General features: G+C 43.4%; 1 protein-coding gene across 1 annotated transcript in view; it reads left to right on the top strand.

The window, feature by feature from the left end:
- PHLPP1 (PH domain and leucine rich repeat protein phosphatase 1) overlaps positions 1 to 25784 on the top strand; it is a 118389-nt gene that overhangs the window by 80342 nt on the left and 12263 nt on the right. The window contains exons 10-13 of the mRNA XM_077269745.1: positions 11333 to 11488; positions 16938 to 17138; positions 17808 to 17970; positions 21073 to 21203. Coding sequence (XP_077125860.1) covers positions 11333 to 11488; positions 16938 to 17138; positions 17808 to 17970; positions 21073 to 21203 — 651 coding nt within the window. The remainder of the gene's footprint in view (positions 1 to 11332; positions 11489 to 16937; positions 17139 to 17807; positions 17971 to 21072; positions 21204 to 25784) is intronic.

Genomic DNA, 25784 nt, shown 5'->3' with positions numbered 1-25784 from the left:
AGATACTCTTGCCTATGCCAAAACCATTTTAATGGTCTCAATCACACGTCAGTATTTTTGCATCAGTGTTTGTATGCCAAAACCAGGAGTGGAACTTAGAAGAACAACTACGGTTGAAAGACTGAAATACCAGGTCTGTGGTTTGGAGACATTCCCGCTTTTGGTATACAAATACTGATGTGTGAATGAGGCCTTAGGTCATATTTCACAGATAATAATCTGACGGTGACCACTTCGAGCACTGCTCTCTCATGAAAGCCAATTGCTGGACGTTAATGACCATTTTTGCCCATCCATGATCAAGAGGGGCATCTACAGTGCATGGCCTGGAGGAAGAGTGAGGTGCCATTCTAAGCGGCCACACCACAAAAAAAAAAATGCAGTAAGTGATCAAATGGTATCAATAATAATGTCAGCTGGGGCTCTCAAACAAGCCCTCACACAGCTTCATCGACCGAAAAATGAAAACGTAACAATTTATATGGAATACCAACACACCCACACCCCAATCTGGGGAAACAGGAGCTATATATGTGTGTGTGTGTGTGTGTGTGTGTGTGTGTGTGTATATGTGTATGTGTATATATATATATATTCGAGTATAAGCGGAGACCCCTAATTTTGCCACACAAAACTGGGAAAACTTAATGCCTCGAGTATAAGCCTAGGTTGGAAAATGCAGCAGCTACATGTAAGTGTCAAAAATAAAGATAGATACAAATAAAAGTAAAATTAATTGAGACATCAGTAGGTTAAATGTTTTTGAATATCCATATTGAATCAGGAGCCCCATATAATGCTCCATACAGTTCATGATGGGCCCCATATATAATTATACAGTACAGACTAAAAGTTTGGACACACATTCTCATTTAAAGATTTTTCTGCATTTTCAGGACTATGAAAATTGTACATTCACACTGACTGCATCAAAACTATGAATTAACACATGTGGAATTATATACTTAACAAAATAGTGTGAAACAACTGAAATTATGTCATATTCTAGGTTCTTCAAAGTAGCCACCTTTTGCTTTGATGACTGCTTTGCACACTCTTGGCATTCTCTTGATGAGCTTCAAGAGGTAGTCACCAGGAATGGTCTTCCAGAAATCTTGAAGGAGTTCCCAGAGATGCTTTGCACTTGTTGGCCCTTTTGCCTTCACTCTGCGGTCCAGCTCACCCCAAACCATCTCGATTGGGTTCAGGTCTGGTGACTGTGGAGGCCAGGTCATCTGGCATAGCACCCCATCACTATCCTTCTTGGTCAAATAGCCCTTACACAGCCTGGGGGGGTGTTTGGGGTCATTGTCCTGTTGAAAAATAAATGACGGTCCAACTAAACGCAAACCGGATGGAATAGCGTGCCGCTGCAAGATGCTGTGGTAGCCATGCTGGTTCAGTATGCCTTCAATTTTGAATAAATCCCCAACAGTGTCACCAGCAAAGCACCCCCACAGCATCACACCTCCTCCTCCATGCTTCACTGTGGTAACCAGGCATGTAAAGTCCATCCGTTCACCTTTTCTGAGTCGCACAAAGACAAGGTGGTTGGAACCAAATATCTCACATTTTGACTCATCAGACCAAGGCCGAGATTTCCACTGGTTTAATGTCAATTCCTTGTGTTCTTTAGCCCAAACAAGTCTCTTCTGCTTGTTGCCTGTCCTTAGCAGTGGTTTCCTAGCAGCTATTTTACCATGAAGGCCTTCTGCGCAAAGTCTCCTCTTAACAGTTGTTGTAGAGATGTGTCTGCTGCTAGAACTCTGTGTGGCATTGACCTGGTCTCTAATCTGAGCTGCTGTTAACCTGCGATTTCTGAGGCTGGTGACTCGGATAAACTTATCCTCAGAAGCAGAGGTGACTCTTGGTCTTCCTTTCCTGGGGCGATCCTCATGTGAGCCAGTTTCTTTGTAGCGCTTGATGGTTTTTGCAACTGCACTTGGGGACACTTTCAAAGTTTTCCCAATTTTTCAGACTGACTGACTATCATTTCTTAAAGTAATGATGGCCATTCGTTTTTCTTTACTTGGCTGCTTTTTTTCTTGCCATAATACAAATTCTAACAATCTATTCAGTAGAACTATCAGCTGTGTGTCCACCAGACTTCTGCACAACACAACTGATGGTCCCAACACCATTTATATGGCAAGAAATCCCACTTATTAAACCTGACAGGGCACACCTGTGAATTGAAAACCATTCTCGGTGACTACCTCTTGAAGCTCAAGAGAATGCCAAGAGTGTGCAAAGCAGTCATCAAAGCAAAAGGTGGCTACTTTGAAGAACCTAGAATATAAGACATAATTTCGGCTGATTCACACTTTTTTGTTAAGTATATAATTCCACATGTGTTAATTCATAGTTTTGATGCCTTCAGTGTGAATTTACAATTTTCATGGTCACGAAAATACAGAAAAATCTTTAAATGAGGTGTGTCCAAACTTTTGGTCTGTAATGTGTATATGTATGTGTGAAAATATATATATATCTAATATATAAAGCTGAATGTGTGTGTGTGTGTATGTATGTATGTATGTATGTATGTCCGGGATTGGCATCTGAACCGTAGCAGCTACAGCCACAAAATTTTGCACAGTCACACGTCTGGACCCCGAGAGCGTCATAGGCTATGTTGTGAGGTGAAATTTTAACCCCGCGCTTTCCAATTCACCAAACAATTTTGCCCCTATCTACATAATGGGGAAAAAGTGAAAGGAAAAGTGTTGGAGGCGTCGCAGCTACAGGCACAAAATTTTGCACAGTCACACGTCTGGACCCTGAGAGCGTCAAAGCTATATTGTGAGGTGAAATTTTAACCCCGCGCTTTCCAAGTCACCAAACAATTTTGCCCCTATCTACATAATGGGGAAAAAATGAAAGGAAAAGTGTTGGAGGCAAATTAACAGCTGCCAGATGTGAACAAGGGGGACTTAAAGAATGACAGCGATGGCACCAAAGAGTATATACTGTACAGTTGCTAAGGTGGGGCCCCAACATGGGATAATCACACCACCACGGGGATATGAACACACACACAAAATGCGCCACACACTACCACGTGCTCGAACACATATACCACCCTCAGTGCACATTTCACCACACATACACCAACCTCGCCACATAAAAGTAGAAACACAAAAGTCGCCGCTCAAAACTCGCCACGCGCAAAACTCTCCACATGCAAAACTCGCCACACGTGCAAAACTCGCCACACGCAAAACTTGCACACGCAGAAAAATTGCCACACGCAGAAAAATTGCCACATGCACAAAAGTTGCAACACATGCAAAAGTTGCCTCACACAAAACTTGCACATACTCAAAAGGCACCACACATAAAACTCGCCACGCGCAAAACTCGCCATGCGCAAAACTTGCTGCACACAACTTGCTACACTAACCTGTCACATGCAACTCGACACACAAAAAGTTGCTACACGCATGTCGCCACACAAAACTCATCTCACAAAAGTCCCTACATGCATGTCGCCACACGCAACTCAACACACACAACTTGACACACGAAACTCGCCCTAAAACACACACAAGTCTGGTATCCTTCAAAAATAAAAATCTGATTAATAAGCAGACAAACTACAAGAGCAACAAATGTACCATATAGGAATCCGGCAGCTGTCAGTCACATGACCAGTCTATTATGTGTATGTGTGAGCTAATATATACTGCCAGGGGGTGGGCTTACTGTTGGCTGGGGATTTATCAGGCTGCCATTTTAGCTTACAAATACTGAGGTAAAAATACTGACCAAATAACGTGTGAACGAGGGCTAATACAGGAGGAGATGGCATACAGCTATATACTATATACAGGAGATGACACACAGGTATATACTATTTACAGGGGAGATGACACACAGGTATATACTATATACAGGAGGAGATGACACACAGATATATACTATATACAGGAGAGATGACACACAGGTATATACTATATAGAGGAGGAGATGACATACAGGTACATACTACATACAGGAGGAGATGACATACAGGTATATACTATATACAGGAGGAGATGACACACAGGTATATACTATATACAGGAGCAGATTACCTACAGGTATATAGTATTTACAGGAGGAGATGACACAGGTATATGCTATGTATAGGAGGAGATGACATACAGGTATATACTATATACAGGAGATGACACACAGATATATACTATATATAGGTGAGATGACACACAGGTATATACTATATACAGGAGATTACATACAGGTATATCTAATATATAAAGCTGAATGTGTGTATGTATGTATGTGTGTATGTCCGGGATTGGCATCTGTACTGTCGCAGCTACAGCCACAAAATTTTGCACAGTCACACGTCTGGACCCCGAGAGCGTCATAGGCTATGTTGTGAGGTGAAATTTTAACCCCGCGCGTTCCAATTCACCAAACAATTTTGCTCCTATCTACATAATGGGGAAAAAGTGAAGGGAAAAGTGTTGGAGGAAAATTGACAGCTGCCAGATGTGAACAATGAGGACTTAAAGAATGAGAGCGATGGCGACAAAGAGTATATACCGTACAGTTGCTAAGGTGGGGCCCCGACATGGGATACTCACCACACACGGGGATATGAACACAAACACAAAATGCGCCACACACTACCACGTGCTTGAACACATATACCACCCTCAGCACACATTTCACCACACACACACACCAACCTCGCCACATAAAAGTCGAAACACAAAAGTCACCACTCAAAACTCGCTACATGCAAAACTCGCCATATGCAAAACTAGGCTCACGCAAAACTCGCCACACGTGCAAAACTCACCTCATGGAAAACTCACCTCATGCAAAACTTGCACACACAGAAAAATTGCCACATGTACAAAAGTTGCACCACATGCAAAAGTTGCCTCACACAAAACTTGCACATACTCAAAATGCACCACACATAAAACTCGCCACGCGCAAAACTCGCCATGCACAAATCTTGCTGCACACAACTTGCTACACTAACCTGTCACATGCAACTCAACACACAAAATGTTGCTACACGCATGTCGCCACACAAAACTCATCTCACAAAAGTCGCTACATGCATGTCGCCACACGCAACTCAACACACACAACTTGACACATAAAACTCGCCCTAAAACACACACAAGTCTGGTATTGTCCTTCAAAAATAAAAATCTGATTAATAAGCAAACTACAAGAGCAACAAATGTACCATATAGGAAATACGGCAGCTGTCAGTCACATGACCTGTCTATTATGTGTATGTGTGAGCTAATATATACTGCCAGGGGGGAGGGCTTCCTGTTGGCTGGGGATTTATCAGGCTGCCAATAGCAACCAATCACAGCTCAGCTTCTATTTTGCTACAGTTAATTAACCTGAGCTCTGATTGGTTAATATAGGCAACAAAGACATTCTCAGTATAACAAAGCTAATATATGTTGTGAAATGCTTCTATTTGCTTAGTTTTTGCCTTTTAATAATTACATTTCTATCTATTTGTTTTGTGGTTTTTGTGTGCAGAATAAATTTTTGTTAACACATTCTATTTTGCTAACAGCAGTCATTAACCCGGGCGAAGCCGGGTAGTACAGCTAGTATATATATATATATATATATATATATATATATATATATATATATATATATATATATATATATATATATATTACACACACACACACACACACACACACACACACACACACACACACACACACACACACACACACACACACTCTATATCTATCTACTATATAATTGTCTAAGGGGTACTTCCATCTTTCTGTCTGCAACTTCCGTCACGGAAATCCCACGTCGCTGATTGGTCTCGCCAGCTGCCTGTCATGGCTGCTGCGACCAATCAGTGACGGGCACAGTCCGATTAGTCCCTCCCTACTCACCTGCAGTTAGTGCCCGGCGCCCGCATGCTCCCCTCCAGTCACTGCAGTCAGTGCCCGGCGCTCGCATGCTCCCCTCCAGTCACTGCAGTCAGTGCCCGGCGCTCGCATGCTCCCCTCCAGTCACTGCAGTCAGTGCCCGGCGCCCGCATGCTCCCCTCCAGTCACTGCAGTCAGTGCCCGGCGCCCGCATGCTCCCCTCCAGTCACTGCAGTCAGTGCCCAGCGCCCGCATGGTCCCCTCCAGTCACCGCAGTCAGTGCCCGGCGCCCGCATGCTCCCCTCCAGTCACCGCTTAAAAATAATTTAAAAAACCTGCTATTCTCACCCTCCGTAGTCCGCAGAGCCGCGGGCGCCCTCCGCCGTCTTCTGTTCCCAGAGATGCATTGCGAAATTACCCAGAAGACTTAGCGGTCTCGCGAGACCGCTATGTCATCTGGGTAATTTCGCAATGCATCATGGGAACGGAAGATGGCGGCAGCCGCGTCCTCATCGCCTGCGCCACAGCTTCGCTGGATTGTATCCCGGCAGGTGAGTATATAACTATTTTTTATTTTAATAATTTTTTTTTTTAACAGGGATATGGTGCCCACACTGCTATATACTACGTGGGCTGTGTAATATACCGCGTGGCTGCTATATACTACCTGGCCAGTGTTAGATGCTATGTGAGCTGTGTTATGTACTGCGTGGGCTGTGCTATATATTACGTGGCCAGTGTTATATACTGCGTGGGCTGTGTAATATACCGCGTGGCTGCTATATACTACCTGGCCAGTGTTATATACTGCGTGTGCTGTGCTATATATTATGTGGCCAGTGTTATATACCGCATGGGCTGTGTTATATTACGTGGCCAGTGTTATATACTGCGTGGGCTGTGTAATATACCGCGTGGCTGCTATATACTACCTGGCCAGTGTTATATACTGCGTGTGCTGTGCTATATATTATGTGGCCAGTGTTATATACTGCGTGGCCTGTGTTATATATTACGTGGCCAGTGTTATATACTGCGTGGCCTGTTATATATTACGTGGCCTGTGTTATATACTACGTCACCTGTTATATAGTACTTGGGCTGTGTTATATAGTACATGGGCTGTGTTATATAGTACGTGGGCTGTGTTATATAGTACGTGGGCTGTGTTATATAGTACGTGGGCTGTGTTATATAGCACGTGGGCTGTGTTATATAGCACGTGGGCTGTGTTATATAGCACGTGGGCTGTGTTATATAGCACGTGGGCTGTGTTATATAGCACGTGGGCTGTGTTATATAGCACGTGGGCTGTTATATAGTACGTGGGCTGTGTTATATATTGCGTGGCCTGTATTAACGCATCGGGTATTCTACAATATGTATGTATGTTTGCATATAGCAGCCACATAGTATATAGGACAGGCCACATCGTATTTGTCTGCTATATACTACATGGCTCCTATATACCACGTGGCCTGTGCTATATACTATGTGGCTGCTGTATCCATACATACATGTTCTAGAATACCCGATGCGTTAGAATCGGGCCACAATCTAGTGTATGTGTAATACACACACACGTACACGTATATACATATACTTTCACTGCTTTTGGAGTTTTGGGTTGTTTTTTTTCCCCATATCCGGTACGTTGGAAAAATGAGTTGGGTCATTCAAAAGAGACACAGTTCTAGTTTTAAAGAAAAGTTTTGTATATAAAAAAAATCTCAAAAAAGACATTAAAAATGCATGGTCGTCTAGGGTTTAAAGTGTCTTATTATACGAAACAATATGGCTATAAGAAGCATCTACATATACAATTGTAGATTGAGAATTATTCCCCGATCTCATGACGATAATTGCCTTATAAATACATGACTTTCTGAATGTAATTGAATTTCTTATCATGCATTTATAAAAATCCTAGTATAAGGCTGTTTACCCTAGAAAGAAACTAAATGTAAACTGACTGCTGGAGTCCATTGTCTTTTAACTTGCTGCAACCAGCCAGGTCCTGCAGCTTCATTACCCACAGATAATGCTCACATGCACAGACGTGGTTCTTGGCTGTCACATTCTTCCCAGCAATGATCCTGTTAATCTTCATAGGATCAGTATTGGGCGGATTGGTGCCTAAGTCTACACTACAACACTGGGGGAATTTTACACATTTCTATAATCTGCTTGTGCTACCGTGATTCCTGGCAGACTGTATGTAGAATAGGATTACAACACGCCAGATTTAATTCTATGATATGAATTCAGTTATCTTGCTCTATGAAGAGGTATGTACTTATCTACATATATATATATATATGTACGTATCTATTAAGCTTATACGAGTTGTGTTTACTTTTGAAGAAAAATGGTTGTTTAAAGGGATTTTCTTCTATATTTTTTCCTTTTTGTGCTAAGAACTGGCAGGTAGTTGCGAACTGGCAGGTAGTTGCTAACTACCGTACTTGCTGTTCTGCCCGATGCTGGCTTAGAGTGGTCACGGACCGCTTCTACCAGCGATTATGCTGCTTCACCTCAACAGAGCAGCTCTTTCTCTTTTGGGCTGCTCTGTTGACTGTGTGAGAGAGACAACGTCCTGCTGATTGACAACTGGCTTACCACAGTTATTCAGAGGGGATCCGGCTATTAAAAATCATGACATTGGCAAAGATGCCTCTTCAAAAGGGCAAAGCAGAAGTGAAGCAGCTTCTCTGTGAATGTGATGTCACCGGAAGCAGCAGGAGCAATCTGTGACCGCTCTGAGCTCCCAGAGATTGGTGCTGGGTGCACAGCAGGCAGTTGGTTTGCTACTGGCTGCCTGTTAATTCGTAGGCACATAAGAAAAGAAATACAGTGTGTCCGTAAAGTCATGGTGCACTTTTGACCAGTCACTGGAAAGCAACAAAAGACAATAGAAATGTGAAATCTGCTCCAAATAAAAGAAAAACTCTCCCAGTTTCATACCTATTCAGTGCAGTTCGATGTGGGCTCCATTTGTTGCCCTACACACATCCAAACGATAGTGAAGTACTTGCCACACAGGGTAAAGACGTCTGGTGTAACAGAGTGAATAACATCTGTGATTCTCTGTTTTATGGAAGGTCGCCCCATCGCTAAACACAATCTTCTGCAAAAATCTTGCATCATTGTCGAGCTCATGATGCATATCTGTAGCAAACGCGCATCGTTTGGGTCTATCCGCCGGTTTGATAGCGTGCAACAGCCACAATTTGTACCTCATAAAACAAACGTTTCTTTAACACCTTATGAACGGTAGTCTTGCTTAGATGTAATTGTCGAGCACACGCATGCACAGATTTTTTAGAGCTCCTTAGGTATCTATCCCGTATAGCCTCTACAGACTCGTCACTGACTGATGGCCTACCAGAACGGGGTTTCTCCACCAAACTGCCGGTTTCCTTTAACGGCTTATCCCACCGAGTAATGTTATTCCTATGTGGTGACGCTTTGTTAAGAACGTGCCGATATTCACGTAGCACTTTGGTCACGGATTCAAATTTAGCGAGCCACAGAACACTCTGAACTTTCCTCTGTACTGTCCACATCTCGACTGGCATGGAAAACCACACAGCTGGCATAATCTTGTGGTTGCATGATGTCACAGACCTGCCAATGTATTGATCAGAGTTCAGTTTGTCAGGGGTTAATCTGACTGGGGGCTCAGCAACAGCTTAAATGAGTTTGTTTGATTGGTTCTTGTTATCTCTCCTCATGAACAGGTCTGATAGGATTGGGCAAGAGAAAGGGAGCCAAAATGTAAACTATAAATAGATCCTGTGACTGGTCAAAAGTGCACCATGACTTTATGGACACACTGTAGAATGAATACATTATAAACATTGTTTAACCCCTTAACGACTGCCAATATGCTTTTTTAACGCTGGCAGTTAAAGGTACTTATTCCCCAGCTCTGCTTTTTAATGGTGCTGAGAAATAAAGGTATTGGGAAATGTTATTTATTAATTATTTGTGTGACATATCTCTGATTTAAGGGCACAAAAATTAAGTTTGAAAATTGAAAAAAAAATGTAAAAGTTTGAAACAAAACACAAAAAAAAAACGCATGTCATATCGAAGAAATTTTACCAGTATCATGATGTACGATGTGTCGCGAGCAACAATCTCCGAATCAGTGGGATCCATTGAAGTGTTACCACATAGTGAGTGGTCAGAATTGTAAAAATTGGCTTGGTCATTTAAGGTCAAAATTGGCTCGGTCACTAAGGGTTATCCGGGGACTAAGTGTGTTCCAATCAAATCATATTGAAATAAAATAACCATTTCCTTTCTACCTAAAGATCTTTACCTCGATGCATCATTGCTGTTTCTCCTGTTTTCTGGAGAATTTGCTTCCTTTTTAGTGGCTTTAGTAATTTGGCTTTATTGTATTCATGTCTTGCACCACGTCTGAAGTTGTCTTCCTTTAAAGGGAACCTGTCACCCCCAAAATCGAAGGTGAGCTAAGCTCCCGACATCAGGGGCTTATCTACAGCATTCTGTAATGCTGTAGATAAGCACCTGATGTTACCTGAAAGAGGAGAAAAAGACGTTAGATTATACTCACCCAGGGGCGGTCCCGCTGCGGTCCGGGTCTGATGGGCGTCTCAGATCCGGTCCAAGGCCTCCCATCTTCATTCCATGACGTCCTCTTCTTGTCTTCACGCTGCGGCGCAGGCGTACTTTGCCTGCCCTGTTGAGGGCAGAGCAAAGTGCGCAGGTGTTGGGCCTCTCTGACCTTTCCCGGCGCACTGCAGTACTTTGCTCTGCCCTCAACAGGGCAGACAAAGTACGCCTGCGCCGCAGCCGCGGCGTGAAGACCAGAAGAGGACATCATGGAATGAAGATGGGAGGCACCGGACCTGAGACACCCATCGGACCCGGACTGCAGCGGGGACCGCCCCTGGGTGAGTATAATCTAACCTCTTTCTCCTCTTTTAGGTAACATCGGGGGCTTATCTACAACATTACAGAATGCTGTAGATAAGCCCCTGATGACGGTGAGCTTACCTCACCATCGATTTTGAGGGTGACAGGTTCCCTTTGTAAGTCTTTTTATTTTTCCTTTATAACTTTGTTTATCCAGATATTTTATAATGCGACTGCTCTTTTTTTTTTTTTTTTTCTTTTTCCTTTATCTCGCTCCAATCTTACCTCCCTGGTAAGGTTTCTCGAGGAGTTTTTTTTAATTAGGTGCATTTTTTTGGAACTTTTTTAAAGAATTTGTCACACTTGATTACTAGAAAGTAGCAAAACTGGTTAAAGAGCATTTTTGGATTTGCAACAAATTCATGAACAGTGTGTGTGCCATGTTGAAGAATTTGGCACAAAAAAGGCTGCAAAAACCACAACACAAAAACAAAATGACTTAAATGAATCAATGATCAATCGAGTCCCTTATATTAAGTTCTCCTTTATAAAATTTTATTTTTTAGGATATTCTGTGCGCGTGGTCTGCGGAAGTTACTTGCTGGATATAACAGACTTAATCGTCTTCCTGAGTGTGAAGAACATACCCAACTTGAAATACTCGACGTGCAGCATAACCAACTCCTGGAGCTCCCAGCCAACTTATTGTTGAAGTCAGAGAGGTAACAGAACCTAGAAATGTCATGTCCAACCTTATAATATCAGATATGATACTTTGTGGATAAAGGGCTTTTACTAGATGTACCCATATGTACTTTCAAGTTGAAGATTGGTTAAGCTTCTTTACAGCATGCAGGTAGCCCCGTCTCCTATATCGGGGGATCTCGAAGCCGCCTTATTGCTGCACACTGTGAACTTGATGACTAGGGAGGCATGTGATGTGTCCTGCTTAGCTTGTCCTTGTCAGGCGCTGCTCGGCTATTCCTGCAATCTATGATTATACAGTATGTATCAATGCCTCCATTCATTCCTAGTATAATTATCTTTTACTATACGTTTATTTATAAGCAGACAGCCAGTGGAAAAAGCCAACCTGTTCTAACCTTAGGTAATGGGTATGACGCAAAGTATCACCATTGCCACAATCAGGATAAAACGTCTCTTATCTTTTAAAGGCTCGGTCATCAGGCTACAACCGCTCAACTCATAGTATCAAAGAAGCATGCATGCTACAATGCAGTTTAATGCCCTTGTGTTTGCCATCATAACTTTATCTTATTGCGTTTTTTTCTCTGTAGACTTTTTTTTCCATTTGTATTTTAAAAAAATATACTATTTGCTCATGTCTTCCAATATAAAACCATCATGTTAAGTCAGTAACAAATGCACCTGCATTGCATGCACTGGTCTATATGCCTGTGTAAAAGGTGCAACATTTTCTCTACATATATTTTTGATGCTATGTTACGCACCTTACCATAAGACCCCACCCAGGTTTAGATAGCAGAAAGTAGGAAAACATTTTTCCTATTGGTTAAACCACCCCTATTTGGTGTAGGAGCGGTCATTATCACTCATTTTAATGTACTAGGGTAGAATAGGGATGTAATAATAAATTTGTTAGTGATTCTTTGCAGCATTTTATACACACAAAGCCCTTCTACATGTACATTTACAAACACAAAAAGCTCTGCTGCATGTACATTTACTGACATACACACACACAGCTCTGCTACATGCATATTTGTGCACACAGCTCTATAACAAGTACATTTACAGACAAAAAGCTCTGCTATATCTACTTTTACAAGCATACACACAAAGCTCTGCTACATGCATATTTGCGCACACCGCTGTATAACATGTACATTTACACTTACAGTTCTGCTACATGTACACTTACACTTGAACACACAGCTCTGCTACAAGCAAATGTGCATATAACGGAGCTGTGTGTGCGCAAATTTGCACTAACATATACACGATACAATACCACATTTTGCAATTCCTGACGGGACCTGAATGGATACTGCACGAGCTGAGCACCTGAAGGACCTTCTACTCAATTAACTCCATAACCTTTCATGTCATGTGATTAGCCATTATTAGTCGTTATTCTAGTGGAAGGTCCTTAAGGTTCTCAACTGGTGGAGCCCCTGTTCAGGTCCCGGTAGCTTCCTCTCCAGCTCTCCACCGATCGCGTAGATCAGTATGCAACATTAGGAGGAAGAACAGTTCTCTGTGATCTGGAAGGAAGCATTGTCCGCATTCTCCTCCATCACAGAGAGCTGCCTCCGGACTAATAAGATTCACGCACTTTTTAGCAGGAGTTTTTAACTGCGTCATTATAGTCAACAAAATACAGTATTTGCTGATCATTATGGAAGCTGAAACCTTCAAAAATAAATGCTAAGTAAAATGGTGATTCAGATGACATCTGGAAAATTCTTTTTACTGTATCCACTATGGAGTAACTGAGAATGAGACGTCACTACTCTGCAGCACTTTTCTTTTCGTGTAGTCTCTAGACTGATGATCTCCAATGGTTAGTCCCCCTCATCTGCATGTAATCTGTAACATGATGGTCTCTGCCTCCACAGCCCCCCTCCTCTAGGTATAAAAGCTCTAGACTGGGCTCCAATGGTCTATATGTAATCCGCCCCCTCCTTTGCGTGTACGATGTAGCATAATGGTCTGTGCCCCCGCAGCCACCTCTTCTGGTAAACTGTAGCATGATGATCTCTGTGTCTGAAGCCACCTCCTCTGCATGTAAACTGAAGCGTGATGGTCTTAGACGGTCAGTGTGTCGACAGCGCGAAAGCTGTGGCGTGACGATCCATGTTGACCATCTGCGTAAAGCCTAACTTATCAGCCATGCTTCATGTTGTTCTTGATAGATTAGTAACAACACTGGTTTATAATCTTAGCACGTAGTTTTAATGTGCCAAGAATCTTTTATGCAGGACACATTGCATGTGTTTTATCTGTCCATACTTAGTGTCCAGAACTAGACCTTGGTCACATGACCTTTGCCTCACCTGATGAATTGACCAAATCTCTATTAAAAAGAACCTGTAACTTGCTAAAAAAGATTAGCTAATTATCTTGTAAAAATCCTTGAGCTTCCCTAATTCTGCAGCTCTTTTCTTTTTTTCACTGCTTCACTCCATCTTAGAGATATTCACATTTGTCTCTTCTGGAACGCACTATGTGAAATCTCTGCTTTCAGTCCAACACTGCGTTTTCCCGTAGTCTTTTGGGTGTGCACCTCGCCTCTCCCTGCCAAATTCTGCTTATCACAGCTCAGTAGCATCTGTTACTGATAGACTGCTATATCAGCAGCCGAACGTTATTTGGCAGCAACTGGGATGGAAAGGTGAAAGCTTCATGCCCCAGAGAAGACTGACTGAAAACCCAGTTGGGCTGCAAGCAGAGATTTCATATAGTGCCCTTCAGAGGGAGAAAAAAATTTGAACATCTCTGATAACAATTGAATGACAGAACAAAACTGTAAACAGCGACAGAATCGAGGGCTCAGGGATGTTTTTACTATGTATTTGCGTGCGGCAGACAATTTGTTTTGAGAACATTTTCGGTCCGTTTTAATTCCCCACCTTCATGCAGCAGCCTAGATGGCTGAATTGTACTTATGAGACGCATGTGACTTATTTATGCATTAAATGCTTGTTTGATGGAAGTACTCTGTTAAAGTCCTTTAGTTGTTCTTATCTAGTTCGCTACCCCAAGTTGTTATAAATTTTCCATTTTTGTGACCAATGAAAATACAAAAAAAAAAAATTGCGGAAAGATAGACCATTTTAAATGCATGGTATACAGGGGGGCTTCTGTGCATGTTCTAGTTGACACACTGGTTCAGTTTCTAAATATATTTCTGTGGTCCTTTTTAATTATTCCTGATTCCAGGTTAATGTTCAATATGACAAATGTAAACTGCCTTTACACCGTTCTGACAAACTTTAGTATGAGGGATGCATCCTTGCATACTTGTAAAAGATAAGAATTTACAAATGCTTGTTGACCACCATGCAGGAGCGGTTATGCAGGATTCTGGGTATGGAAACGGTGGGGACATGTTTCCCAGATGCTGAGCACCCAAGGCTGCGTTGGAGGGAGGGGGAGAGGTAGTGCAACACCCCATTTTACCTTGGTTAGGGTAAAGGTACCTTCACACTAAGCGACGCTGCAGCGATATCGACAACGATGCCAATCGCTGCAGTGTCGCTGTGTGGTCGCTGGAGGGCTGTCACACAGACAGCTCTCCAGCGACCAACTATGCCGAGGTCCCCGGGTAACCAGGGTAAACATCGGGTTACTAAGCACAGGGCCGCGCTTAGTAACCCGATGTTTACCCTGGTTACCAGTGTAAATGTAAAAAAAAACAAAACACTACATACTCACATTCCGGTGTCCGTAACATCCCCCGGCGTCTGCTTCCTGCACTGACTGTGAGTGCCGGCCGTAAGGCACAACACAGCGGTGATGTCACCGCTGTTCTCTGCTTTTACTTTACGGCCGGCGCTCACAGTCAGTGCGGGAAGCAGACGGCGAGGGACGTGTGACAGACACCGGAATGTGAGTATGTACTGTTTGTTTTTTTTACTTTTACAATGGTAACCAGGGTAAATATCGGGTTACTAAGCGCGGCCCTGCGCTTAGTAACCCGATATTTACCCTGGTTACCATTGTAAAACATCGCTGGCATCGTTGCTTTTGGTGTCAAACACGACGATACACGCCGATATGACGACCAAATAAAGTTCTGAACTTTCAGCAACGACCAGCGATATCACAGCAGGATCCAGATCGCTGCTGCGTGTCAAACAGAACGATATCGCTATCCAGGACGCTGCAACGTCACGGATCGCTATCGTTATCGCTGCAAAGTCGTGTAGTGTGAAGGTACCTTAAGGAACTGAATCTTTCCCCAGGGCTGTAAACTGTAAGCTCTGTTATCAAAGTGATGTTGATTTATGGCCAAAAAACAGATAAAACTAAACGCAGGTAGAAATGGGCAGTTACTTGTTCGTGCAGATTGTGGAAACCTTCTAGTGCAGGTCGGGTTGAGGCATTCCTTTTGGGCTACTTTAGAAAGGTCCCAGTCTAAGGAACTACCTCTAGTTTTTTTTCAAAGACCAGCAACTGTTCTGGAAGAACCGGCACTTGTTCTGAATACATGTTGTATAACGCACCTGCAGTCTTGTATTCTGTGTATGACTGGCACATATCCTCCTTGTGGTGGTTGTTGTGAGGTGGTTCCTGCCCTGGTCATATCCGTGACATGTCCACTTCTGAAAACCCTTTCTATAAATTCTATTCCTCCTTGGTCACACTTCACTTTGTACTCTGTACACTGTTGCTGACTGCAGATTAAGTTTTTTGACATGGAATTAATTTATCTTGGAGTCCTACTATGTGTTTATTGGTTATGGGACGTAAGGTCTTCTCCTCTCCTCCAAGTCCCTCTTCGTGTAGCAGCTAATTGGCACACACTCTCACATTGTAAGCCTTGAGGACACAGTGTTCCTTCACACTGAGGCAATTTAAATGTTCAGTGTTACTTTGTGGATTTGATAATTCGATGTTCCTGTGTGCAGGAGTTCTGGCTCTACTATTGTGTGAACCAGCTGAGGTTATTGCTGTACACTCCATTGAGGAAGGTTGTATGCCCACCTCTTCCTTCACGATAGCTGCAGTCAGCCATAATTGCTTGGCACCATTCCTCCTGTTTTGGAAAACTCCAGAACTTGCTTGTGCAAACCGGCCAGCATAGATCTCTTCTATCAGTGCACTCATTGACTTAGCTGTTCAGAGCCCCACGTGATTCTCCTTTTATACAGCAAGTTCCAACAAGCTGTTGAGAAGTCCTGCTGAAAAGTAATTGCTTTACATCTGTAACTCATGCCTAGCTGAATCGGTTGCCCATGTCACCAAAGCATTTTTTATTCATGTGTAGTAGTTGCACAGCTTAAGTGCGCTTCTTTGTTTTTACCTTCTGCTATTTTCTAAAAAGGTCCAGTTTTTTTCACTTTTAACTACCAGTTTAACAATAGTAGCCTAACTTCTACCACTGCCGTATCAGTTATTAAAATATTTACTTTTCTCTTTCAAGTTTTGCCCTTAACATTTTCCACTTTTATGTTCCTTGAGCAGCTTACGATGCTTGAATGCTTCGGCCAACAATCTTGAAGTGCTTCCTGCTGCTAGTCTGTCGGAAGAATCGCTGAGCTTGCTGCAAGAATTATACGTGACCAATAATAATCTTACTGATAAATGTGTGCCTCTATTAACGGGACATCCACACCTGAAGATACTGCACATGGCCTTCAATCATCTACAGACCTTTCCTGCAAGGTATGTCCTGCTAGTGAAATGTATAGATCTGTAGCTCATGTTCAGATGCAGTGCACGAACCTGACATACCTCAAGATTATCTCAGTGGGTTTGAGATTTAATCCCATCCCGCCTTACATATTAAACTAACGTCGGCCGAACCCACCGTTGTAGAAGAGTTCATTCGACAGTCTGTGTATGGTTGCCCTGACAGAGAATTGTCAGGAGAGGTAAGGATTTGACATGTCTGATTTCGGGCTTCTGATTCGTTCTCTCTAATATATAAAGCACCCCCTGAGATGCCTGGCATCCGCTCCGTTATGGAGATTACAAGAGCACTCAGCAGTCGGGCAAGATAGTGGTTTATCTGATGGCTATTTTAAAATTTTTGGCGATCTTTAGGTTTAGATTGTAGTGTTGCATTGCTACATCTCGTCTAATGGCAAATGAATAATGGTCAATGAGGTTGAGAAATACCATGATGAAACAGTCGCAAAAGAATCCAATGCCTTTTCAATTTTCAACACCTGCAACTTTCTTCCCATATAACCCACTGCAAGTCACGCGCGGCTTGTGACTTTTATGTGATCTGTATTTTATTTATGAAAAACAAAGTGTTGCGAATTCCCATTTTTTGTGTATCTGGTAACAAACTAGATCTAAGTTCCTGTGTTTACTATTGTTCTCCAGTAAAATGGCCAAACTGGAGGAACTGGAAGAGATAGATATCAGTGGGAACAAGCTGAAAGCCATTCCAACCACCATCATGAACTGCAGACGTATGCATACTGTCATTGCCCACTCCAATTGCTTGGAAGTCTTCCCTGAAGTTATGCAACTCGCAGAGATCAAGGTGAGTGTTGTTTGTCTGTCAGAACTTGATGACAAAGCTTATCTAAGGGTGCTGCTCCCAACATCCACAGTATTCGATACTATTTAGTATGAGCTATTCTGAAAACTCTGCAGTACATGTCTTTAGTATCCTCATATATTCGTAAGTTTTCTTTCCACTAGATGACCCTAAAAAATTAGAGAAATAGCAAGTAAGACATTTCATGGTGAATTCAGACATGTGAGACACACCTCTGTAACTCTGTTGGGGCTTCCATCTGAAACCCTGAAAAACCAAGATTCTGAAGGGTCTGCCAACAGAGCCACTGAACATGAAGATGATGGTTGACCACCTAAATTGGAGGATCCTGCCAGAACAGATGCAAAAAAAAAAACAAAAGGACACTTTACAATGAATGGCTCCATTAGAGTTGAAGACCAAATCCCATATTTTTAGGGTTTCAGAGAGCACTTCTGACAAAACTGCAAATGCGTGGCCTGAATGTAATGTGAACGTGGCATTAGGAGAAAGGGGTTCCCTGTTTAGGATCTTTGTCTTGTCCAGTATAGACATTACAGTGAGTGTGTATAGCCCTGTGTGGCATTACAGACGGCCTATTAAGGTGGCAGGACACTGCCTAAATGCTTGCTTTACTTTATGATGATGCTTTAAGGAAACTGAACAATCGCTGCTGCATTTTCCCACAATTTACAGTTGATCTCTTTGGAACACATGATCTGGTTATTTTTAAGGGACCTTTCAGATGAGAACAGTTTGTCCAAAGTGAAACGCTTGCATTTGGGAAATATTGCGCTGAACACTTGTTTTGGTAGTTTTTTCAGATGTACTCTTTAAAACTTTAGACTACCATGGTAGAAAGCATTAAATTGTCAGAAGCCAGGTTTCGTTACCAAAGCATAATGCTGCAGCATGTTTATTCTGTTGACTTAAAGGGGGTATTCTTATGTTTGAAATTTATTTTCCTTCACTTGGATAGGTGGTAACTTTCCTATCCCTGGGGGTTCAACCTCTGGGATGCCAACTTATTCCTCTAAAGAGATCCTTGTGAATGGAGCGCTGTTCAGTCATACGCTTAGCTGATTCATTCATGCTTAATGGGACCACCGGAGATGGCAGCGCTTGGCTGGTCTTCGTCACTCCCGTAAGAATGAACGGAGCAACAGTGTGTATGATTGAACTCTGCACCATTCACTGAGATGTCTTCTGAGCAACGGTTCTCAGAATTGGTGGGAGTCCTAGTGGTCGGGCCCACAACGATTGGAAGATTATCCCCTACTCCTTGTATGGGGGGGATAACTTCTAAACTTCAGAATACCCCTTTTAACATTAACATAGCATGCCATTCTATTAACAGTGGAGTGTGGCTTCTGTCAATTAATTTCTTACTGCATCTATAGATGCTGTTGCCATTTGCTCAATTGTTTAAATCGTATGTTTGCGGTGGCTGCCCAAAATGTGATAACCTGCCAAGCTGTTACCCATGATTTGCCATCCAATGTCATTCACAGGCTTTAATTGCAAGATTATGTAGTCTGCTGATTCTCAGACAAATGAGCCCCCTATTGATGCTACTGTTTAATGTCACTAGTATTTGGATATCTTGTACTAGTTTCTATTTCCACAAAACTCTGTATTCAGGCTCCAGTACTTAACGGTCAGTTATCAAAGCTGCTTTCCTCATTTTGCTTCCTTTCACATAATGTAAGCAACAGCTGCCGGCTACAAGCTCTTTGCAGCTAATATTTTGAAGCAGAGTACTTTAATGTATCCATCTGCTTTTTGAACTGGGAAGAAAATTTGCTTCTGTGAAGTTTCTTTTTTTTTTTGCCAAATAGAAAACCTGCAGGGGTTGGGTAAAGATTCGGCGCCCCTGTATCGGGCTGAAATCCACCACTGTTTTAGGTAAAAATTTGTAATTGCTTTCCTCTTGTGTTCATTGAAACCGTGCATGAACCGAGGGGTGGGGATAATTAATTACAAGGTTAGAGTCAAATTTCAATAACCCCAGTGAATCGGTTGTATCGTAGAGGGAAACCAAAAATTAGCAGTAAGAATAATAAAAGCAAACCTCTGCTATGTTATACATTTTATTATTACGGCTCTGCTCCTATGTGATAAAATATGAATTGGGCAGATGTATACCCCGCACACAAGGAAATGGGAACGGCTTTATTATACCTGTGCTGTAATATATCAAACTATTTAATCTCCTCGGTTTTCAACTTACTGGTAATTTGTGTACAGGTCCATCCATTCCTGCCATAGGGGATATATATATAGCTTTGGCAAATTCTTGATGAAAATGTGGACTAGAAGGTTTTATTTTGTTTTCACATTTGTCTTTCTCCTGGTGCTCTTCGGAGCCAATAACAGTAATAGACCCTTCACGGATATCTCTTCCCCCAACTAATGTTTGTTTCCCATTTTACTGCCCATTTTTGGCTTTGCAAAGCCAGAGTTGTCAATCAGATGGTGGCAAACCAAGCAGATGGGAAGGTGCATTTCAATATTTGGCCCGTTAAGATGCACGGAGCGCCTCTACTTGGTTTGAACAGTCATTCCGGGCTGATGGCCCCTTTTGAAGCACATGAACACTCGGCTGAGCCAAGCACTCGCGCGTGTGGTGTCCTTGCAAGAAAAAACAGTCCAGCATAATTGACCATGCATGTGTAGTAGGGAGTCCACAGCTTTCTTAAGTGCTTGGACAGCTCTAGTGCACTTCCAGTAGCAGTACTTTGCCTTCAGGGTGAAGAGGAGAAACAAATTGCTAGGTATCCAGATATGTAAATAATATTAGCAATGTTTAACATATTTATTTTACAACTAAAATATAGCTTAAAAGCCGGATTGTTGGTTTTGTTGACCTGTTAATACGAGTCCCTGCATATCCTCATATGACCAGAGAATTGCCGTCATACACCCAGTACATTACACTACAGTTGGTCACTTGCCCAGACTATCAGATATTTTGATAGACCTCTGAAATTGGAGTTCAGGATCTAGGAGTTTCTTCTATTGAGCAACCAAGCCATAAATCAAATTATTTCATCAGGCCGAGACATAGCTATATGTTTATGTTGTAACCTACTTATCTCTCTACAGTGTGTGGACTTGAGCTGCAATGAACTGTCTGAAATTACTTTACCTGAGAACCTCCCTCCCAAATTGCAAGAACTGGACCTGACTGGCAACGCACGGCTCCTTCTGGACCACAAAACCCTGGAGCTGCTCAAGTGAGTAGCCTTAGTCATGGGATTTTCCACTGTAGGTCTCATACTGATGTGTAGTGTGTGCAGGTAGGGTGTCATGCTTTATACACCCTTGCATGTTCAGTCAGAAGTCATCCAGCTTTCAGCTATGGCTGTGTATGTATATGTGTTTGTGTATATCTATATATATATATATCTCTGATTTGGGATCTGGGGTGCAACAAATTGCAGAGATGGTTGCTTGCAGACTATTTTAGAGAAATTTTGCTGACATTTACAGCTTACTAATAGGTGAAAGAATTGTGAAATATTCTGACATGTATAGACCAGGGGCAGACCCATCAGTGGTGCAACCGTACAAGGGCCCATTTTCTGCTTTTGCCCAAGGGCCATCTTCTGTGTGTCCGCCAGTGGTATAGACCTTTATATAAATGCTGACACGGCCAGGCACACACTGCCTCATAGCAAGCTGCTTTGGAAACCTTAAAGGTCACCTTTGTGGAATGTACACTGGTCACATGGCTGTCGTGTGCTTTGCATGTTGCTCTTGTAATTATTAGTGTGAATGAGAGCAGTACATATGGTGGGCTGTTGTGTGGAAGAGTCAGGATGAAATAAGGTGGTCTTTCCCATTGCATTGTCCCATTTTTGTCATTTTCAGCTTATGTATTAGTAGTGACTGATCAGGCTGGTGAAATGCTACAGTTATAATCTATTTTGTGATCCTTTTGCTTATTTATTGAGGATTTTGGACAATTATATTTAGGTTAAAAAGCTCTATAAAATTTGTCTTGAGAACCACAACATTGGGACATTCATATTATTACTAAACATTCATGGGCTTTCAGTGGGGAAAGGTAAGATAGCTGTGGACATGTCTGGATTACATTTCACCAATAAGCACATTAATCACTGCTGCAACTCCAAATACCCGTTACGAGTCGCGTCAATTAGGGACGCTGGGCATTTTTTCTAAAAGGGGGTGGCACAGCAGTGGCTATATAAGAGGCAGGGCTCTATGAGGACTCCAGCCCTGACGAAGAAGGATCGCATCCTTCGAAACGCGTTGGATTGGTTAATCCACATACACGCCCGCCCACTAGCTGTGACGTCACACTGCTCACCACGCCCCTTCTCAACGCCGCTACCGCTTCAGCGTTGCTTCCGGCCGGGGCACGCCAGAAGTCAGCGGCTTCCATCTGACTCCTGCGTCCTTCTAGCAGACCTGACTCGCGCGGAGCGAGCCGAGCTCCCCTGAGCCCACAACCTTGCAGCAGTAAACTGGACTCCGAGCAATAGGGGGACCCGCAGTTACACCACCTTACCGGTACGTAGTAAGTACAGTAATACTGCAAGCCCTTTATTTGCTTATTATTTACGCTTCAGCACGATTCAGCCCCCACATACAAGCTCAGGTGATATACTATTGTTTCTTTCATCCTAGCTTACAGGGTACGCACAGACCCTGTTCCCATCACCAGCAGCTATCCCCTGTCCCCCCCCCTCCCCCTCACCTTTCATCTTCCGAGCGCCAGTGTATTCCCCTTTTTCTATCATGTCTGGAAGCTGTTTACCTTTTCTGACCAGTCCTTCTTTTTCTCATACAAGCTCTTGGGGCAGAGTCAGGTGATCCCCATACTCATTAGATGGGTGTATGGTCCAATCAAAATCATCAGGAGCAGGGTCGTAATGACCAGTCACAACTGGGCCAGTGCAGGTGGAAGGGGCTCTCCAGTGTCCACCCCACCCCACAAACTTTCACACCCTCACAGAAATCTTAAAACCTCTTGACCTACATTCATTCTCTGAATCCCTCCTCCCTCTCACAGACATAAGTTCCATACACGATGCAGATGACGCTGCCGCTCTATATAACACCACAATAGCTGTAGCTTTGGAATCTGCTGCCCCACTTACACATACCAAAGCTCGCAAAATCAACAGACAGCCCTGGCACACCAGCCTGACCAAAGAACTGAGGCGAGCTTCCAGGGCTGCTGAGCGCAGATGGAAAAGATCCCACTCCAATGACCACTTCATCGCATTCAAACAGTCCCTTACTACTTTCAAGACCACACTCGCCACAGCTAAACAAACCTACTTCTCATCTCTCATATCCTCCCTGTCTCACAACCCTAAACAGTTATTCAACACCTTCAGTTCTCTCCTCCGTCCCCCAGCACCTCCTCCCTCCCCACTTATCTCCGCTGAAGACTTTGCGTCATTTTTCAAGCAGAAGATTGATAGCATCAGAGACAGTTTTGGTCAACAAGCCCCAGAGCACTTCCTCCCGACTTCCCAGCCCTCCACCTCCAAAACCAACTTCTCCACCATTACAGAAGATCAACTCTCCACTCTACTCTCAAGATCGCATCTCACCACCTGTGCACTTGACCCGCTCCCATCCCACTTCATCCCAAACCTCACCACAGTCTTCATCCCATTCCTAACCCATCTCTTCAACCTATCACTAGCAACTGGTGTTTTCCCCTCAAGCTTTAAACATGCCTCCATCACACCTATCCTCAAAAAGCCCTCTCTTGACCCATCCTCTGTATCTAGCTATCGCCCTATATCACTTCTCCCTTATGCCTCCAAACTACTGGAACAACACGTCTACCTTGAACTGTCCTCCCATCTCTCTTCTTGCTCCCTCTTTGACCGCTTACAATCTGGCTTCCGGTCACACCATTCCACTGAAACTGCCCTAACTAAGGTCACTAATGACCTCTTAACCTCCAAGAGCAAGCGACACTACTCTGTTCTCCTCCTCCTCGACCTGTCGGCTGCCTTTGACACAGTGGACCATTCCCTATTATTACAGACCCTCTCATCCCTTGGCATCACAGACTTGGCCCTATCCTGGATCTCATCATACCCAACAGACCGGACATTCAGCGTCTCCCACTCACACACCACCTCCTCACCTCGCCACCTTTCTGTCGGAGTCCCACAAGGTTCAGTCCTTGGGCCCCTGCTCTTCTCCATTTACACCTTTGGCCTGGGACAGCTCATAGAATCTCATGGCTTTCAGTATCACCTCTATGCTGATGACACACAGATCTACATCTCTGGACCAGATATCACCTCCCAACTAACCAGAATCCCTCAATGTCTGTCCACTATTTCATCCTTCTTCTCCGCTAGATTTCTGAAACTTAACATGGACAAAACAGAATTCATCATCTTTCCCCCATCTCACGCGACCCCCCCCAACTAACCTAACCATTACAGTAAATGGCTGCCCACTCTCCCCAGTCCCACAAGCTCGCTGCCTCGGGGTAATCCTTGACGCTGATCTCTCCTTCAAACCACATATCCAAGCCCTTTCCACTTCCTGCCGACTTCAACTCAAAAATATTTCACGAATCCGTTCATTCCTCAACCAAGAATCTGCAAAAACCCTAGTCCATGCCCTCATCATCTCTCGCCTTGACTACTGCAACCTCCTGCTCTGTGGCCTCCCCTCGAACACTCTCGCACCCCTCCAATCTATTCTAAACTCTGCTTCCCGACTAATCCACCTGTCCCCCCGCTATTCCCCTGTCCCTCCCCTCTGTCAATCCCTTCACTGGCTCCCAATTGCCCAGAGACTCCAGTACAAAACCCTAACCATGACGTACAAAGCCATCCACAACCTGTCTCCTCCATACATCTGTGACCTCGTCTCCCGGTACTTACCTACATGCAACCTCCGATCCTCACAAGATCTCCTTCTCTACTCCCCTCTTATCTCCTCTTCCCACAATCGCATACAAGATTTCTCTCGCGTATCACCCCTACTCTGGAACCCTCTACCACAACACATCAGACTCTTGCCTACCATCAAAATCTTCAAAAAGAGCCCGAAGACCCACCTCCTCCGGCAAGCCTACAACCTGCAGTAACCACCGATCAACCAAATAGCTGCATGACCAGCTCTATCCTCACCTACTGTATTCTCACCCATCCCTTGTAGATTGTGAGCCTTCGCGGGCAGGGTCCTCACTCCTCCTGTACCAGTTATGACTTGTACTGTTTAAGATTATTGTACTTGTTTTTATTATGTATACCCCTCCTCACATGTAAAGCGCCATGGAATAAATGGCGCTATAACAATAAATAATAATAATAATGTCAGCACATATTTCACCTGGATGTGCATCCTCGGCCGCACATTCAGCTGAAGTGTATTGCAGCGCAGGAATGTCTCGGAGGCAGGCAGCAGACATCTGTGTGCCCGTGATTGGCAGTGACCTCATGCGTTGCCCGTTGCTTTCACGCTGAAGTCAGCTGCTGGATTTAGAAGAGGACTCCACTCGGCGGGGGAGCGGAGGGAAGGCTAGTAGAATTGTTTTATTTTTCTATGCGTTATAAGAATGGCGGCAGAACAGTGCGAAAACTGCCCATTTTTAACCTGCTGGCAGGTCCTCTTTAAGGCTATGTGCACACAATGCGGATTTAGTGCGGATTTGCAGCGGATTTTTCCGCGCAAAAACGCTGCAGATCCGCACTGTGATTTACAGTACAATGTAAATCAATAGTGAAAAAAAAAAAAGCTGTGCTAATAATGCCGAAAAATCTGTTCGGAAACGCTGCGGATTTAAAAGAAGTGCATGTCACTTC

This window comes from Ranitomeya variabilis, chromosome 6 (genome assembly GCF_051348905.1).
Source record: "Ranitomeya variabilis isolate aRanVar5 chromosome 6, aRanVar5.hap1, whole genome shotgun sequence".
NCBI classification, from domain to species: domain Eukaryota; kingdom Metazoa; phylum Chordata; class Amphibia; order Anura; family Dendrobatidae; genus Ranitomeya; species Ranitomeya variabilis.
This window is presented reverse-complemented; position numbering and strand designations above follow the sequence as displayed.